The sequence below is a fragment of the Mastigoproctus giganteus genome, chromosome 5, assembly GCF_048544385.1.
Source record: "Mastigoproctus giganteus isolate SK-2022 chromosome 5, ASM4854438v1, whole genome shotgun sequence".
In the NCBI taxonomy this organism is placed as follows: domain Eukaryota; kingdom Metazoa; phylum Arthropoda; class Arachnida; order Uropygi; family Thelyphonidae; genus Mastigoproctus; species Mastigoproctus giganteus.
This window is the reverse complement of record NC_143579.1, coordinates 85,549,483-85,568,374: the sequence shown is the minus strand read 5'-3', so window position 1 is coordinate 85,568,374 and position 18,892 is coordinate 85,549,483. Positions and strand designations below refer to the sequence as shown.

At 36.3% G+C, this 18,892-nt stretch overlaps 1 protein-coding gene across 6 annotated transcripts in view; it reads right to left on the bottom strand.

Annotated features, from left to right (window-relative positions):
- Window positions 1–481: 481 nt before the first annotated feature.
- LOC150085538 (5'-deoxynucleotidase HDDC2) overlaps window positions 482–18,892 on the bottom strand; it is a 173,125-nt gene continuing 154,714 nt past the window's right edge. For 5 of the 6 annotated variants that reach the window (XM_090373324.1, XM_090373325.1, XM_090373321.1 and 2 more), the window contains exon 6: window positions 482–883. In XM_090373324.1, the coding sequence (XP_090229450.1) occupies window positions 780–883 (104 nt within the window). In that variant the 3' untranslated portion in view covers window positions 482–779. Of the gene's footprint in view, window positions 884–984; window positions 1,209–18,892 lie in introns of those variants that run through there. The other variant, XM_090373322.1, reaches the window with a different exon arrangement.

Genomic DNA, 18,892 nt, shown 5'->3' with positions numbered 1-18,892 from the left:
CAGCAACATAAATTTTTAGTATTAGAGAGTGAATTGTCAATAGTAAATCCATCACTTTTATTATGTGATAAGGATAACATTCACACACCACAGTTCTTTAATTTTTAGAATTAAAAGGAAAACTGCACAGCCCACAATTACCTTACCTCCAATGAAATATTTGCCCTATTTGGAATAAAGGTTCTGTATGACTTTTTTTTTTTTTTTGTATCTACAAAAATTTGTAAGACAAAGCAAGTACGTCAAAGATCTAAAAACAACTTTAAACAACATGATTTTGTAGTAGGGTAATTATTTTTCCAATCTTAAAATATAGAACATTAAAATATATACAGACATTACCATTACACTTGTGCCAAAGTTATAAAAATAATGCCACAGCCACGTAAGATAAGGTGATTAATGATTAACCAGCCCTAATAGCACATATATTCTGGAAAGAAAAATGTATTTGAGACTGCAAATAACTCAACTGAAACAATTTTCATTTTAAAATTTTAATTCTATATTTTCTCAAATACTCTGTGCACATTTTCTCTAACATGGAACTGAAATTTTGAGTGTGAAGCATACTCATGAATGTAATTCAATGCTAATATTAAAAAGGTCAGAGATGGGTACACATCTAAATCAGACTTCTGTCTCTTAGCTGATCAAATATTTTTTTGGCAACAGCTTTCCTTCTTGTCATCTGGCAGCCCAGAAGCACTGCATGGTTTGCTCCTTTTGGCCCTGGGAGTAAAATCTCATCTGGCTTTTTAGCCCCGAGATTTCCACTGTTAGTTATAATCTTCATTCTGATCTCCATTACCACCATTATCTGTAAGTCTCAGTGCATTTAACTCCCCAACCCATTCCTTGACTTGTAGAAGATTAAACTGATCTGAAATTAAAAGAGGAGTTGTTATAGAGTGAAAATACAAACACTACATCCTATTAAAAAAATAACTTCACACTTTTTATTACAGCAAGAGTATTCTGGGGAAGAGATGGAAGAAAGCAAACATGAATACTATTGGTATGCATGGTGATGTCACTCTATTCTACAGGAAGTGGCTGGTGTAGGGTGCTGTAGGCTTCTCTTTCACTCCAATAACTTTCCTGAGAAACTGAAAGCTCTAGGCTGTGAGGGATGATTATTCTCTAGGGAGATGACCTTCCACTGTTGCTATTGTTGAGAAGATTTGATTTCCTCCTTTTTTGATTTCCTTTTCATATAAAAAAAAAAAAAAAAAAAGTCATTTTGTGATGGCATGATGGACAGGGTTTCAATATGAGGATCTTGGGCAGATTTATATGAAAGCAAACTTTTCTCAGCATAGCATATATATTAATTGTTGTTTACTGATGTACTTTTTTCCAATTCACACAGAATATTGTGCCTCTATTATATTTTTTTCTAAGAAATTTATGTCCCTCTAAATAAATTTGAGATAATGCCAATGATTACAGATATTAAAAATTTACAATTTTTCAATACCATCATAAAATAAATATGTATTAATGGGTCCCTGCACAGTCATAACCATAAATGTATCATATCTATAGAAGTTGCTCAGCCAATTCAGCATGCTGTGCAGACTGAAAAACCTGGAATACCTTACAGGGAAAAACCCTTACACTTCAGCTAACTACAGCCCCGAATGCAAACAACTTTAGAAATTCCTCCAATTCTTTGAAGGGAATTGAACCAGACCTTTCCAAACAAGTAGCAGTGGTGATGCATTGTCTGATCTAATGAATCAAGGTTCCTACTCCATCATTCCGATGAACAGGTGTGTATTCAACAACTACAGTGCGCATTCAGCTTGATTCATCGGTCCTGGCCAGGCTGCCACAGAGTGCTTTAATAAAACCAAAAAAAAAAAAAAAAAAACTATATGGCTATTAAAAATTTTTCATTAAAGTTACAAAAGTGTACCCATTCCATGGTACAGTGGGCTTGACTTTAATGAAAGGAAATGAAGGAATTCAACCCAAGAGTGGCAACCCCAAATTGTAACAAAAAAAAAAAAAAAAAAAAAAGGGTATTTTTATTATTATTATATATATTTTTAATTTGGCTTGGATTATACCAATATTTCATATTTTCTTAGATTGCAAGAAAATCATACACAATATTGCATATTGTGTGTGATTTTTTTATAAATATTAAAATATCTTTTTTCACACCTTTAAAAATTAACAAAATAAAAAAAAATTAAAAAACACTATAGGCTTGATCAAAAGAGTTCAGGGACTGACTATTATTTGGGAAATGAAGCTTACCAGCTATTTGGATGGATCTTCAGAGATTCTCCTTGAAAGTGCATGCAAACACCATTTCCAACATAACTATTCCGAATAAACTTCTTTTGGAATTGCAATTAATCCTGTGTCATTTTCTGAATAACTTCTTCAGTTGTTGCAAATATGTGACCTTTCAAAGAGGCTTCTACACTTCAGAAAGAATGCAAAAATCACAAGGAATTTGGTGAGTATGACAGATGGAACCACAATGATAGCATTTTCAAGCAATTATTGAATGGAAATCACCGAGTGTGCAGGAGCAATGTTGTGATGCAAATACCGATTCCTGCCCCCAATTTTACAGCTGTTTTCTCCAAATAGAATCAAACATTACTGTAGTATTGTTTTGTAATATTCTTAGTTCACTGCTTGACCATTCGGGACAAATTCATAGTGAACAATGCCCTGTGAGTCAATAAGATTATGCTTATCAATCTGAATGTTAAGCATAATCTTCACATTTGATCAGAATTGTCTTGCTGTTGGACCTTGGAGAGAATGGATTCTTCCACTGAGAGGATTGGGCCTTTTTTCCGGGGCATAGCCACACACCCATGCTTTGTCACCAGTAATGATGGAAGAAACAAGTGTGAATCAGCAGCATGCGTGTTGATCAAGACCATAACATGTGAAAATGTGTCATATTCTGTGTGATCATATGGGAATGTGAGGCACGTGCATTCCCAAATCTTGTACCAATAGATTAAGATGTCCAATAAGAAACAGCAATGTCACCATTGACTTTGTGGAATTATATGTCAGTCACTACTGATGAACACAAGAAACAATCACTGGTTTTTGAAGTAGGACAGCCAGAACAAGAACCATCTTTGGCAGACATGCAGTCCTCTTTAAGGTCTGCAAATGACACACAGCACCTTCTCTGTGCAATGTTATTATCACTTCATAGGTTGTTGTTGCACTTTTCCTAATTTCATGCATGCAAATCAGTAGATATCCCTCATTTAGTGCAGTATACACTCATGAGCCATACATAACATTATGACCAGCTAAATGATAGCATGTTGGGCTGCCTTTTGCCACGGTAACCACTTTCACTTGGCATGGCAGTGAGACTGTGAAAGGTGTCCCAAATATCCTGGACTGGCTGAACATCCCAAGGCTCAGGCATGGACTGGTGAATGCTGCATTCCATGTTCAATTGGTTTGATATTGGGGGAATTTAGCAGCCTGGAAGCACACAAAATGCTTGGACAATCTTCAAACCATTCCTACACAGTGTAGACCTTGCGACATGGGGTGTTGTCTTGCTGAGAGTCCAGTACTATCCGGATACATGGTCACGTAGGACAAAACTTGGTCCAAAACCATGGATCTGGCAGAGTGGATGTATTCAATGGGGATGAGTGAAGTCCATAAAAACATCCCCACTGCTAGCCTGTCTTCATCCGACCATGTAGTCTGGTTGCAGCTTTTCATCTGTTTGCTGTTGAATAAGCACCCATCCATTGGTATGATGGAGCTGGAATCTTGATTTATCAGACCAGACAACTATTTCCAGTCATCCAATGTCCAGGAATGGTGCTCCTGTGCCCACTGCAGGCAGAGATGTTGATGACAGTCTGTCAACATGGGCACAGAAACAAATCTCCTACTCACATTTCTCTGTGTACCTTGGTTGTATTCTGCCACTAATTGAGGGACCATGAGAATCTGTTATCCCGCACAACACGTGCCAACCTCAGAACCATATCCACCACACCCTCACTACGACAGCACTCGAACAGCTGACAATGCTTGCAGTTGCTAAGATGCTGACCCCTGTCTTCCTGGTGCCACAAATCATTCTCCCATTCAAACTCTATCAGATCCAACCCTTTCCCCATTGCACAACTTCATAGTAACAGGCACTGTGCCATTACCATATATACTACACCCATCAGTAACATCACTCCTAACCATTTTTGCCCGATGAGCACAAAAGCCCGATATTCCACAAAATTACTACACTAAACAAAAGTTATCTTTCAGTAAGAATAAATGTAATACTAAAAATATTAAAAAAATTAAACTGTAAAAAATGAGAAAAAAAATCATTAAAAACTCACCAGAAAAGGAGAAATGACTGCATGGATTTATTGGGGTCCTGTGTTGGAAGCAGCCTCATTACTGTCACTGGATCCATTCATTAAGTCAGTGTGTTCTACTGGAAGTATACTCATGCTTGGTACATAATGAAGTTTTACTAAATGTTCCAATGCACTTTGCACAGTAATAGACTTCTGCTTCTCCTATAAATTTCCCTCTAACATTCAAATGATTAATCCAAGTCCCTACAAACATGTGAACTTTGGTTTACTATGGAATCGGTCTCTTCAATAACTGACCATGCCTCATCAATTAAAGTGCAAACTTGTCTTTCTTTGTTTTAATCTGATGAGTGATCTGTCCTTCTGAGTCTTTTCCTTCGTCATCTTCTAAAGTTGCTTTCATCCTCTCCAATTCAAAAACTCCTTCCTCTACCTCACTGAAGCCTGTATCTTGTGAAAGTGTAACAAGATCTGTTATTACAGTTGTTGGTTAATCAAAGCATTGGAAATCATACCTTCTGGCCATATTTTCCACAACTCTAAATTCAATGTTGACAGTTTGATTTTACCTGGCAAAATTATATCATGCATGATATAATTTTGCCAGAATTCTTGACTTGCACCTCCTGTTTTGAGAATCATTTTGGTTAATATTTTTTTTTAACATTTAGCCTTAAATGTGTAATAGCACCTTGATCCATAGGTTATGGATCAAAGCTATTGTATTTTTTGGAAAAAATTCAACTAAAGTTACCAGACTTCTCATTTAAGTTGGGTGTCCAGAGGAACTTTCGAGAAGCAACAACGCTTCATGCACATTATTTTTGCAATATTTCTGTGCAGCAGAGTAGAAGAAATAAGCCATTCTTTGAAAATCTTCCTGACTACCCATCTTTCTGATTTTACATCAAGAGGAGAGGTTCTTTTATATTCTTTAATTCTCTCTCTAAGGACACTTAAAGATATACTACCATGGGCTTCAACTTAAAATCCCCTTCAGCATTTCCTCCTTATAGAACAGTTTAATCTATCTTTTACCGTTTTCAAAAGCTAGGTGCAAACTTTTCCTCACTGGAAATAAGTTCTTCTGGGCATTATATTTCAAAAAAAAAAAAAAAAAAGAGAAGTCTTGTCTGCAATGAATACTTAGCATAGTAAATATCCTCTTCCTACAATAGCTTGAAACATATAGCAATATACTTTTGCTGCCTCAAACTCATCACTAGCTAATTTCAACTTGTGTAGATTAGCACCTTAAAACACACACACACACCACTCAATTCATACAGAACTTGCCTTGAAACTTTCATTAGATTTATATTTACTTTTTAAATCTTCAAAAAGTTTTAAAATTTCTCTTCAATTACTGTATGTTTAACAGGACTTATGTTTGGTCTTCAATCCAAAGCCTTTATTTTCTCCATTTTCGATCTACACAAATTCTGCAATTTTGCTGCTGATGATGGAATTACATCGTAACCACACTTTATTTTTTCTTTATAGTATGCATAGTAGATTCAGCCAACACCACTGAATTATCAATATAAGTCACAATCACCCTTTTCAAGGCACTTAAGTACTACTTCTAAATGCTACTAAGAGGAAATGTATTCTAAATTAATACATTTCCTTTTAGTAGCACAAGGAGTTGAAGAAGATGGACTTTGTGAAGACCTTCTTTAAAGGAATATATCCCTCAAAAATATGAATCAATTTTTTAAAAATTCAGTGTAGAAATGTAATAAGTAACAACCTTCACTGTGTGATATATGACACAATACTGATATGGAAGTGTAAAGAAAGAAAAGACAACATGAAATAATGAAAATTTTGATTATCAATAGTTTTTTTCTATATTTTAATATATTCAGATACTTGTAGATCAGGGATGGCCAACAGGTCGATTGCGGCTTTAATTTCAGTCGATCTCGACGAATTTTAAATATATATAAAAAATAGATTAGTCAAAATCTAAATGTTATTATTATTATGCACCCCACTGCATATGCTTTTACAAATCCATTGAACCATGTGCCTATTCTTGTCGCTGGGCAGTGTTACATTTTGGAGAGCATAATGTATGTGTCAAATTCTTATTTAGCTTACTTAATAACTGGACAGTACTTATACATTAACTTAATATCCTTTGATTTAAAACGAATACTACGCAAAAGAGTAAAACATATCATTTTCATCAAGAGTGGGAACTAGAATACTTTTTTGTAATGATAAAAGAAAAATGTTGTCCCTTGATTTGCAATGCTTCCGTGGCTATACCCAAAAAAGGAAATTTAGAAAGGCACTTCAATGCACTCCATGGTAAATACCAATCTGATGGCGCCTCCGTAGCCAGGTGGGCAGGAGCGGCAGTGCATAGCACACGCTTCTTGATTAGACCAGGGTTCGAGCCCGTGACCACCAAATACGGAAGATGCGGAAAGGTCAGGGAATGACCACCGCATATCCCCGGGCCTTAGTTGCTAATGCTCCTAAAAACCAAATAACAACAACAACAACCAACCTGATTTTACACCTAATAGTGATCTTAGAAAATATAAAATTACCACTATTTAAGCTCGTACCATAACAGATGTAGTCAAAGCAATGACAGAGCATCTTAACGGATTCATTGCATTGTGCCAAAAGAATGAATTCCCAGATTTTTTGAGTTACCACTGAATCATCCACCAACAAGCGTTAGCCAGCAAAAGATTAAATTCTAAGTGTTATGGACATATCTTTCAAAATCGTGAAATCAGAGGACAATCTCTTCAATAGAGACTTTTCAAAATGCAACTCGATGAAAATGAACCAGATCTGATATCACACAGATGTGAGGTGGATGAATCGGATTAAGTTTCTACAGAGATTTCGAAATTTGCTGAATGAAATTAAAAAATTTGTTTATCAAAGGGTGATGATGATTATGAGCAACTACAAGATACAAAGTGGTTGTGTGATCTGGCTTTTTTTGGCAGATTTTACCAGTAAATTAAGAGATCTGAATTTAGAATTACAAGGAAAAAATAAAAATGTGGGTGACACGATTAGTAATATTTCTGCATATAAATATCAATTTTTGGCAATGGCTAAGGATCTCAAAGAAAAACAAATTCGATCATTTGCAAAAATATACCGTTTTTGAATTTAATAGTGAGAAATATGTTTCTGAAATTGAGAAAGTTGTGGATGATTTTGAAACCAGATTCAGTGATTTTAAAACAATTGAAGACATTGTTCAATATATTTAATGTCGACTTAGATAAGAAAAAAATTGCAGAAAATATTACTTGAAAATGAAATTATTACATTGCGATATCTTCCTAAAAGCCAGATCATCAAAAAAGGACTTTTGGAAATGTTTGCCAAGAAAAGTACCCAAATGTAAAAAAATGCAGTGAACGTTTAAATTCCTGTTTTGGTTCCATGTATCTATGTGGATCAGCCTTTTGTATTTGAAACAAAGACGAATAATCACTCTACGAACACAGACGAAACACAGAAGATTCTTTACAGTTGGCCTTATCACAGTATATCCACGATTTTGAATGTTGGAAGATGACATGAAGTCACAAACTTCACATAAATTAAAATACGTATGAATTTAAAATAAAAATTCTGAATTGTATTTAATTTTAAAATTTATAAACAACATATTTCAATATGTATTGATTCACTTTTTTAACCATGTGCAATGAAATTCTTGAGATGGTAGATCGTGGCACATTTTGAAGAAAAAAAAAAGTTGGCCACCCTTGTTGTAGATGATCATTACAAACTATAAAGTACACACGAAACCAACCCCAAAATACACAATAAAACACCATCATATACATTCCATTCCCCCCATGTCATACAAGTATGTTCGAGAGGCAACAAGAGGAAGTAATATGATCTCTTGATCTGATTATCAGCAATGATTCTTCATGCATTAAGAATCTGCAGATAAAGGAACCACTAGGTGGCAGTGATCACAGTGTACTGATGTGGAATTTACTTAACGATGCACCTACCATTAGGGGTGAAGGAAAGGATTTTTGCTTTCGTAAAGGTGACTACCGTGGTCTCAGAAATTTTATAGAGTGGGGCCAACTGATGATGTTACCAACAGTAAATTCTAAATGGGAAGCATTCTAGGAATTAATCTTCGAAGCTACTAGGCTTTTCATACCAACTAACAAACACTGTTCAAGGTTTAGGCCTAAATCTATGTCAAACAACCTAATGAGACTCGTGACAGAGAATAAAAATGCGTGGCAGAGAATAAAAACGCACGCTACTGCAGCAGGATCTTGAAAAGTTGAGCAGATGGGTTCAGTGTGGCTACTGAAGTGTATCATTGACAAATGTAAAGTACAGGTAACCCTCGTATAACACAGTAGTTAGATTCCTATAAAATCTCATGTAATGGAAAACAGTGTTATACAGGACTAAGAACCAATACAAAAAAGGGGAGGTTACGTCCCAAAAGATAACAAAAATATCTTTTTTTATAACTATCAGAAAGTTTTTATTAAAAATAGAAACATTAAAATAAAATAAAATTTTTAAAAAATTATTAAAATAATTTTATAACTATCAGAAAAATTTTATTAAAAATAGTAATAACTGAATGTCTTACAAACTGTGATACATAATATGACAGTTAATGTATGTCCATTTAATTTTCTTCATCTTCATTGCTGCTAAGCACAATCAAACGAGAACGTTTTCTCTGTTTCAGGAGATCTTTACCTTTTTTACTTTCTTCTGCACCATCTAGATTTCATGTATCTTCTGCTCTCTTTAAAATATCAGTATTCTGGGATTGTTTATTTTTACATGATAGATCTTTGTAAATTGCATGGTATGGAGCTAAACATTTTTGAAGCTCACTTTGGAACTTGGTGTTCCTTCCAGTCGAAGGATCTGCATAAAAAAAATAAGATTCTAATTGCTCGGCTAAATTTATGCTTACCCATAATCCTTTTTAGAGTAAAATTTGGAACTTCAGAAGTTTCATTTGCATTATTATCCTCTGAATTGATTTGGTTTACCTCCAATGTCATTTCCACCAAATCCGCTTTGCCAGTCTCTTTTCTAACAGTAATTCGTGAACATCTTCAGTAGTCATATCATCAAAAGCTTCCCCTCCTACCGTCTTAGCAAGTTCTACTTTGCACCAATTCTGTTTTCTGCTAGTTCGACCATATTTCCTGAATGAACTGATTCTGGCCATTTTTCCAAAACGCATGTGTCGACTGTTTTACTTCTTTGAGCAATAAAGCTATGATTCCGATACAGCCCACAATTGAAAAATGGTTCCATGCCTCCATTACTTCAATAGATTCGGAATCGATTTTTTTCCAAAATCCATTGTAATGATTTTCTGATGTAATGAGTTTTAAAGGTAGATATAATGCCTTGATCTAATGGCTGAATTAAAGAAGTTGTATCAGGTGGTAGGAACATTACTTCAACATTTTGGTTTGCCTGGCACGTTATCCAATAGTAATAAAATTTTGAAATCTAGATTTTATTGCTTTAAATACTTTTCCACAGCTGGCATAAAACAATTTAGAACCCATTCTTAAATAAATTGGCAGTTACTCAAATAATACCTAATTTCCTTAGGCATAATTTAGGGCTGGAATTTAATTTACAACAAAGAAATTATTCCAATATGCTTCTTAAGAACAAAGTTTAGTAATACATACCTAGAAAAATTTATAAACGATCAAATAAAAACCAAAATAACCTTAAAAGTTACAAACTGCATGCTTCAAAGTCACAAATTTTTATGGTCTCAACCTAGCATAGGTTCAATAGCACAGAACTAACACAGTGATTTCTCAACAAAATAAAATGCGTGGATTTACCAATAAATATTTATTATTATTTTTTTTTTTTTTTTTTTTTTTTTGCATAACGACTAGTGAGTTAATAGCAGGGATTCACAAAAAAGAATGCAAATGTTTAAAAATTACATCCAACAAAATAGCAGGTTTTTCCCTACACAAAAGCTCAAAAATACCATGTAATAGTGGTTTTCTGTAATTCTGTAACCGTGTTATATAAGTACAGTGTTATGCAAGGATTGCTGCAATTTATCAATCGTGTTAGAGCGGAACCATATTGTGGAAGTACCATGGTATAAGGAGGTTGCCTGTACTGCATATCGATAACAGCAACCCCAGAATAGCATTATCAACTGGGTGGTACTACACTCAGGGTAGGGGAGAATGAAAAGGATCTGGGGGTAATTGTGCAGTCAGATATAAAGTTTTCTGAGCAGTGCAGACAGGCTGCAAGAGTAGCTCATGGTGTCTTGTCAATGATATACAGGAATTTTGCTAGCAGGGATAAGAGGATGATTGTTCCCTTGTATAAAGCAATGGTTGGGCCACACCTTCAGTACTGTATAGAGGTCTGGAGGCCTCATTTTAGGAAAGATGTAGAGATGTTGGAATGAGTACAGAGAAGGGCAACGCGATTGGTGAGTGGAACAAAGGGTTGGTGTTACCGAGAAAAGCTTAAGTTTTACAAATTACAGTGTCTGGAGACTAGGCACCTGTGAGGTGATCTAATTGAGGTGTATACGGCCTTGAATGGTTTGAACAAAGTCAGTGCTAATGGGATTCTTCCTCTTGCTCGGATTACTCACCTGAGGGGACATAAATTCAAATTGAGGAAAGACAATTGAAGAATAGATGTGAGGAAATTCACCTTTAAGCAGTGGGTGGTTGATAGTTGGAACAAACTTCCATCTGTTGTAGTGGAGGTCTACAACCTAAATAAGTTCAAGGCAGAACTAGACCAACCTTTGAAGTGAACAGTTTGAAGTTTAATTTTTTTTTTTTTTGGCTGATGCTATATAAGCTTGCTTTTTTGCATCATATGCCTCTACTAATGCTAAACATTGAAGAGTGCAATCTAGGATGCAATCTCCAAATTCACTAAGCTTCTGTTGAATTTTGCTGGTACAACTTAATCTTAAGATTAAGTAACTACTGCACAACCTTTGATTGGATGTGGTGCACATGAAGAAAAATGGAAATGAATAGAAACACAGCTTTTTATAAGTTCCTTGGCAGGAAACTACACAAGGCAAAAATTATATTCAAGATAAAAGAAATCACACTAAATGAAAAAGTGCTGAATGAAGGATAACTATAAAATCATTCATTTTGAAATGCGATAAAACACAAAAAACATCTATTCAATCTGTGCTAATTCAAACTGAATGCAGATAAACAGGTAAAGAGGTGATTTGCATGAAACTGTCTAGTTGAATCACCAAACATGATGCAACTTGCTGTAACACTTCAAATTTCAGATAAACTGAATCACCTGAATGTTTTGATTCCAGCATAAAATAAACACAAAACTATTAGTTTTTTCCATTTTTAACATTAATCATGTAAAATTTTGAACATGCATATGAACATATATTCCTGTTTAAATTTTTTTTTTTTAAACATAAATACACATTCAGACTACACAGGATTTGGAAACATGCTCACTGTGAGACACAAGAAACTGCACTTGCATGGGCATGTCAGCACCAACACTGAACCATCAACATGAGGAAATCTGTTGTCTGGTCCGATGAATCCCATCAGTTATTACAAAATCATTTAACTCCCTGTTAGAGTTGCTTCTGGCTTCCACCTCTCTATAGAATTCCTCATGTGTGAATGTAGATGCAAAATACTCATTCAGTTTGTCAGCTACCTGAGCAGGATCATCATCAGTTGAACCATCGATATCAAGTGGGCCAATCTGATTCATCCCCTTCCTTCTAGAGTTTACATAAGTAAAGAAGTCTTTACTGTTTTTCTTAGCATCCTCTGCCAAAGATTTCTCATAATCTGCCTTTGCTTGCTTAACCTCCTTTGTGACTTGACTACAGACCATCTTATATCTACCATAGGAACTATGTCTCCTGATAATTTATATGCATCGCATGCATTTTTGTTCTATGCCACAAGTTTCATTAGTTCATCTGACATCTATTTAGGCCTAAACCTTGAACAGTATTTCTTAGTTGGTAAAAAAAGCCTAGTAGCTTCCAAGATTAGTTCCTTGAATGCTTCCCATTTAGAATTTGCTGTTGGTAGTAGCATCATCAGTTGGTCCCACTGTATAGAATTTAAAAACTGTCTGAGACCACTGCAGTCACCAGATTATAATGGCCTGAGACATAACCTGAGTTCAAAATGCTTTTCAGTGCGATTAACTGATAATGGTAACGTTATCTCACTTGATCCCACTGATAATGGTAATATTATCACGGAGCTGCTGAAATTTCTAAGAAATACAGTTGCTATTTGAGAAGTATTTCAGAAAATGATTCTATTCTCCATATCACTTCATTCTTTTAAAAATGATATGATACAAGGTGAAAGGTGAAAACTGAAATGAACAACCAAAAAAATTTATGAAATTAGTATCAGAAAAGAAGGTTATTATTTACAGACCATCAAAAGACCCTTGTTCGATGTGGAATGTACAAAGTACAAATAGTTTATAATCCAGTTATTTAAAGATTAAGATAGGCTAAGGCAGATTATGAAAAGAATTTGTCAAAGAGATGCTGCTGTTGGGTTTAGGCATATCAGCAGCATAGACCATATTGCACCATTGTGTATTGTCTGTACTAGTGTGTCTTCATGGCTGAATTGCATGTTGTGTATGCTGAAAAACCTGGAATAGCTCATGTGGGGAGTCCCACTTCCTCTGCCTGAGATCAGTTACTACAGACTTGAATGAAGAGGACTTCAGAAATTCCTCTAGTCAGAAAGGAATTGAACTCAGGACTCTCCAACTGAGTGGCAAATGACAAAACCACTACACTGTAATGAAGAATGCAAAGAATTTCAAGAAATGGGGAAGAATTCTTTGTAGGTAAATTATGCTGGGCACTACAGAAAAGCAGCAGGACCAATACAGATGACAACATGGAGACAGCTCATGAATTTAACATTCTTTGCCTCTATATTCACTCAAGAATACAACAGGGTGGTTATTAATACTTAACCATTTTAAAAAAATAAAAACTGTAAGATAAAGCAAAATACCAAAGAATATTTTATACAGTAAAGCATAACACAGGTGCTCCCCAACTTACATATGATTTGACTTACATAAACTCAACCTTATGTAAACTTTTTCTTGAACCACAACTAAAAATTTCACAGTACATACACATGTACATATTGGAACATCAGTGCATAGTTCAGCAAATGCAAATGGATACATTGTCTGCTAAGATGATAACAGCTGCACTTCATTTGGTTTCACCTCTAAATTTCAGGTACTAAACCAACCTAATAACCTGCCTACTTTTAGCAGTACCATGATGTCCCTCTTGCCACAAATTCAATAGCATACAAAGTTACAGACTGGTGTGTCCAGCCAGCCTAAACTACATCAGATCACAGAGCAATAACTTTTTAACTAAACAGAAAACTGCAAACAGCTATAGAACTAATAGATATAAATCTAGATCAAACAACAATCACAGCCTGGACAACCATGCACTGATTATGACTGACATTATTATTAAAACATCAAACCTAGGAAGCAGGTAGTCCCGTGGTGGTGCCCTGAACTGACTATACTAAGGAGAAGGGTGCAACAGGTGAGAAGACATTTTCAGGACAGCCAGAACACCTTGGCCACAAAATGAGGTTGATGCACTAAGATTCCTAAAGGACTCTCAGGAGCCAATATACTTCCTTTACTTCCCTCATAAAAGAAAAGAAAAAAGAATCCTGGTGGCATTTGGTGGGGACATCTGGAAATGACCCTTGGGGGGGTTGGAATTTCCAGATGTCCTCATTCCAGATGTGACAATTCTGTATACGAGTCCCTTGGTGGGGACTCGTGTACAGAATTGTCACCAGCAAGCTGCCAAGGTGATGTAATAGAAACAACAGTCAAACCAGATGGAACCCCCAACCCTGCATTGGGCAGAGTCTATAAATAATATTCTGGGTACTATTATCCAGACTGAGGATGGGAATTACTCCCCTACTCAGATTGGCATTATAAAAGAAAACACAGAATATGAAAATGCCAACACAGAGCCTCTCTTTACAACAGATTAATTACAAACAGTCTTATGTAAAACTAAGAATAATAAATGTCCTGGTTTTGACCTCTTAGAGGTTGAAATCATCAAAACAAAAAACTAGCTGAGATTGCACCAGATAAATTAATAGCTCTATATAATTATTGCATGAGAGAAGGAATATTCCCAAAAATCTGGAAAAAAGCGGTATTTTGATTAATTCTCAAGAACCTAGAAAAACCCCCACAGACCCAAAGTCATATAGACCAATAGCTCTCCTCTCTGTACTAGGGAAAATATATGAAAGATTAATATATAATGGAATATCTGTATACTACGCAGATATTTTTGTGATAGCCTGCTTAGGCTATCACACAAATAATAAGTATGGTTTTAAGCAGGGCAACTCTATGGAGGATGCCATGCACCACCTACTGACAACAGTAAATAAATACAGAGGGTAAATATGTGTTAGCAATTTCGATAGACTTTGCTAGGACATTTTACTCACTCTGGTGGCATAGTGTCCTTAGGAAACAAATGTCCCACAAAACCTTTCAGGTAATAAACAGCTACCTTAAAGACAGAAGAGTCTTGGTTGGTACAAGGTTCCATGAAGTGACACCCTGTGAATAAAGGCTGCCCATAGGGATCAATCCTTGGCCCTTTCTTCTGAACAATTGTTCTGGATGAATTTCTGGCCTTGGATCTGGGTCCAGTGGAAACCCTAGCCATTGTGGCCAATTCAATTCTCCTTGAAAAAACAAAGGTAAAATGCTGCCCTCACACTGCTGCAGGAGTGGACACAAGTGCACATGCTCAGAATATAGCTTGATAAAACAATCTATATTACCGAAAGGAAATTTTAACATAAAACCTCCACAAAAGGAAATACAAAGGGTACTAGGAAAGTTTTGAAATATGACGCAACAATGAATCACAGGAAGCTGCTTGTTGCTGCATGTTGAGACATGTTCATACGTGCATAGTAGCCGCCGCGCCAAGTCGATGGGCTCAGTTATTCATTAGTAGTGAGAGTGTAAAGTGCTTGCGGTGGCATCGTGGTCACGAAATGAGATAAGGACAGTTTTGCGGTATAATTTCGTGCGTGGTTTAACCATAGACCAGTGCTTAGAAGAAATGACTCTTGCACTAGATGATGATTGTCCACATCGTACAACGATATTCAGGTGGTATAGAGAATTCCAAAGGGGAAATTTCACTCTGGAGGATTCGGAGAGGCCGGGAAGGCCACGAACGTCAGTTACGGAGGAAAACGTTACTGCTGTGAGGAAAATGCTTGACGAAAACAGGCGAGTGACCTACCAACAGATAGAGGATACTTTGGGCCTAAATGCACCAGCAATTCGTTCGATTCTGCAAGATCATTTGCACGTGAAGAAACTTTGTTCTCTCTGGGTGCCGCATCAACTGACTGAAGAGCAGATGACACGACGTGTGACTTGGTGCCGGGAGATGTTAAAAAAGTTTGATAAGGGACAATCTCGGTATGTGAACAACATCGTGACAGGTGACGAGACTTGGCTGTACTATTACGATCTGCCGACCAAGGCTCAAAACAAAGTTTGGGTCTTTGATGATGACAACACACCCGTAATTGTCAGAAAATCCCGATCTGTAAAGAAGAAAATGATAGCTGTATTTTTCAAATCGAGTGGAATTGTGGAACGTGTCGTTTTGGACACGCAGAAGACAGTCACAGCTAAGTGGTATACTGAACAATGCCTGCCTAAAGTCATTGGATCTATGAAGAACCTGCGGCCAAAGTCAAGAATGGACACCTGGTACCTCCATCACGATAATGCTGCAGCTCACCGCGCCAAAGCCTGCACCAAATATTTGACCACGACAGGACTGAAACTTCTCGAGCACCCTCCCTACAGACAAGACCTTGCTCCCTGCGACTTTGCACTGTTCCCGCATGTGAAAATGAAGCTAAAAGGGAGGCGGTTTTCCAGTGATGAGGACCTTCTACGGGCTTGGGACAACAAGTGTGCTTTACTCCCTAGTGAAACTTGGCAGAACTGGTTTAAAGATTGGTTTCGGAGGATGGAGAGGTGTATTGAATGTAGAGGAAATTACTTTGAAAAAATTAAATAAACAAAGCTGTATTGCAAAACTTTCCTAGTACCCTTTGTATGAACATAAGACTTCCACAAATCAAAATTAATACAACTACTATCAAAAGTGATAACAGAACTGAAATATTTAGTTGTTTTTGATTCAAAATTAATTTTCTATCCCCATCTGGCATACCTGGCAAAAAAAGTGAGAAATTATGCAGGCATGATTGCCGGGATCTGTAGAGCGGACTGGAGGCTCAAAAGGACCGTGGCAATCATACAGTGCAGTGTTCCTACCTATCATAACCTATGGAGTGGTGTGTGGTTCACCAGTACGGCCATAGTCAGAAACAGGAACAAACTAGAAACTATCCAGAGAACAATACAAGAGCATGCTGCACTGTGAGCACTCTGGCACTGCAAGTGCTGGCTGGTGCGCTCCCACTTTATTTGGAAGTAGCCAAAAGAGGCCTTTACTACAGAATTAAAAAGGGCATACTCAGAATTTCTGGGGATAGCCCTTAACACAGCCAATAAGATAAAGGCTGAAAGAAAAATAATAGCCACAAATTTCCACGAGCTATGGCAGTCAAATTGGGAGCAAGAAACCAGAGGTCTTGTTACCAAAAGGTTTCTGCCACAAGCATCATTGTTAGTCCAAAGCCAGCAAAGTGGTACACCCCTGGACCTTTACAACCTTTATTTTGACAGGTCACAGCTCCCTAAAGCAAAATAAATTTCCTTAGGGCTGATTGATGACCCAAACTGCACCTGAGGTGAGAGTGAAGATTGGGAACATATTCTCTCTCTAATCTATATAATCTATGATATTCCAAGGACACAATTTAGCAGATTCTCCCCCACATCCACATGGGACAAGTACACCTATTCATAATAGAGGAGAATAATTACAAAGCTTTAGAAAATTTTGCCCAAAAAACATTTGAAATAAGACGAAATACCCAGAGACAGACCTTGCTGCCTCCTCCTCCATGGCCAAGCAATAATCCATAGCCAAAGGGCCCCATGTCTCCTCCACACCCAGATGATGAGATAAATCTGAGAGGATAGCTGTACTCAGCATCCTGAAGGAAAAACTGAAATAAACATACCCAGATTGACTGGGCTTCCCCCCCCCCAGGAATAACCCTGCTTTATGTGGGACCTGGGGGCCCATACTTACTAAGTAATTATGAAGGGGAGGGAGATATACAGACAGCCAGGGACAAAACTTAGCTGAATAACATTAGTAAGCTTGTTGTAAGGAGATGCAATGTAGAATGAAAGAAGGAAAGAGTGAGTAAACCTTCTGGGCACTGAATGATAGAGTGAAACAGGAATTGTGGTAAGAGGGAATGAATGTAGTTTTGGTGAAAGAGAGTGACCCAGCAAGGGGGAGTGAATGAGTGTTATGGTAAATGGAGTGAGTGAAGGAATGAATGAATGTAATTGGCTGTATCACACAGTTAATAATAATCTAAGTTAGACATACTAATACAATTTGACCCTTATACTAACAACACCAACATGTACACTGCACTACCCACTGACCTGCAAGACATGCAGCCGGGGCTGCACTGCAACTGAAAAACAATAGTAAGCTAAGGTGCCTGAGGAGTGCAGCGTAGAAAGAAAGAACTGAACAAATGACACAAATGCCAGAAGAATGAATGAGAGTGTGAAAGAACATAAACTACATAATTTTGGATTTCATTACTTACTAACTAGCAGTCTTACTTCTAACTTTATTTTAATCTTAGTTATTAGGTAATTAGTATATTAAGTTACATTACATACCATTGCATTCCCCCTCCATGTGAGAAAGAGGATGGATGTGGGGGAACCATATAATTTAACAGAAAATGTCAAAAAAAAAAAAATTTGAATTTTAAGAAACAATGTAAAATGTGACTAAGGAGTGCAGAGTAGAAAGAAAGAACTGAACAAATGACAAATGTAGAAGAATGAATGAGAGTGTGAGTGTGAAAGAAACAAACTACATAATTTTGGATTTCAATTACTAACTAGCAGTCATACTTCTAAATTTATTTCAATTTTAGTTATTAGTATGTAGGTTAGTGCAAATGCATCATTTTAACATAGCTATCTACCAAAATAGTTAAATTAATTAATTAAATTAATTTGTCATTAATTATGTTAGTAGGTTTATAGACTAATATAAGTCATATATAACTTATATTACCCATTCTACCTCGTAGCATGAGGCCTTTGCCCTTAAATACTTTATAGTTTTAGTTATTAAGCAATTAGTACATTAAGTTACATTACATACCATTGCATTCCCCCCCATGTGAGAAAGAAGATGGATGTGAGGGGGAACCATATAATTTAACAGAAAACGTAAAAAAAAAGTGTAAAATGTAAGAAAAAAGTACAAAAATAAAATGGAAGCA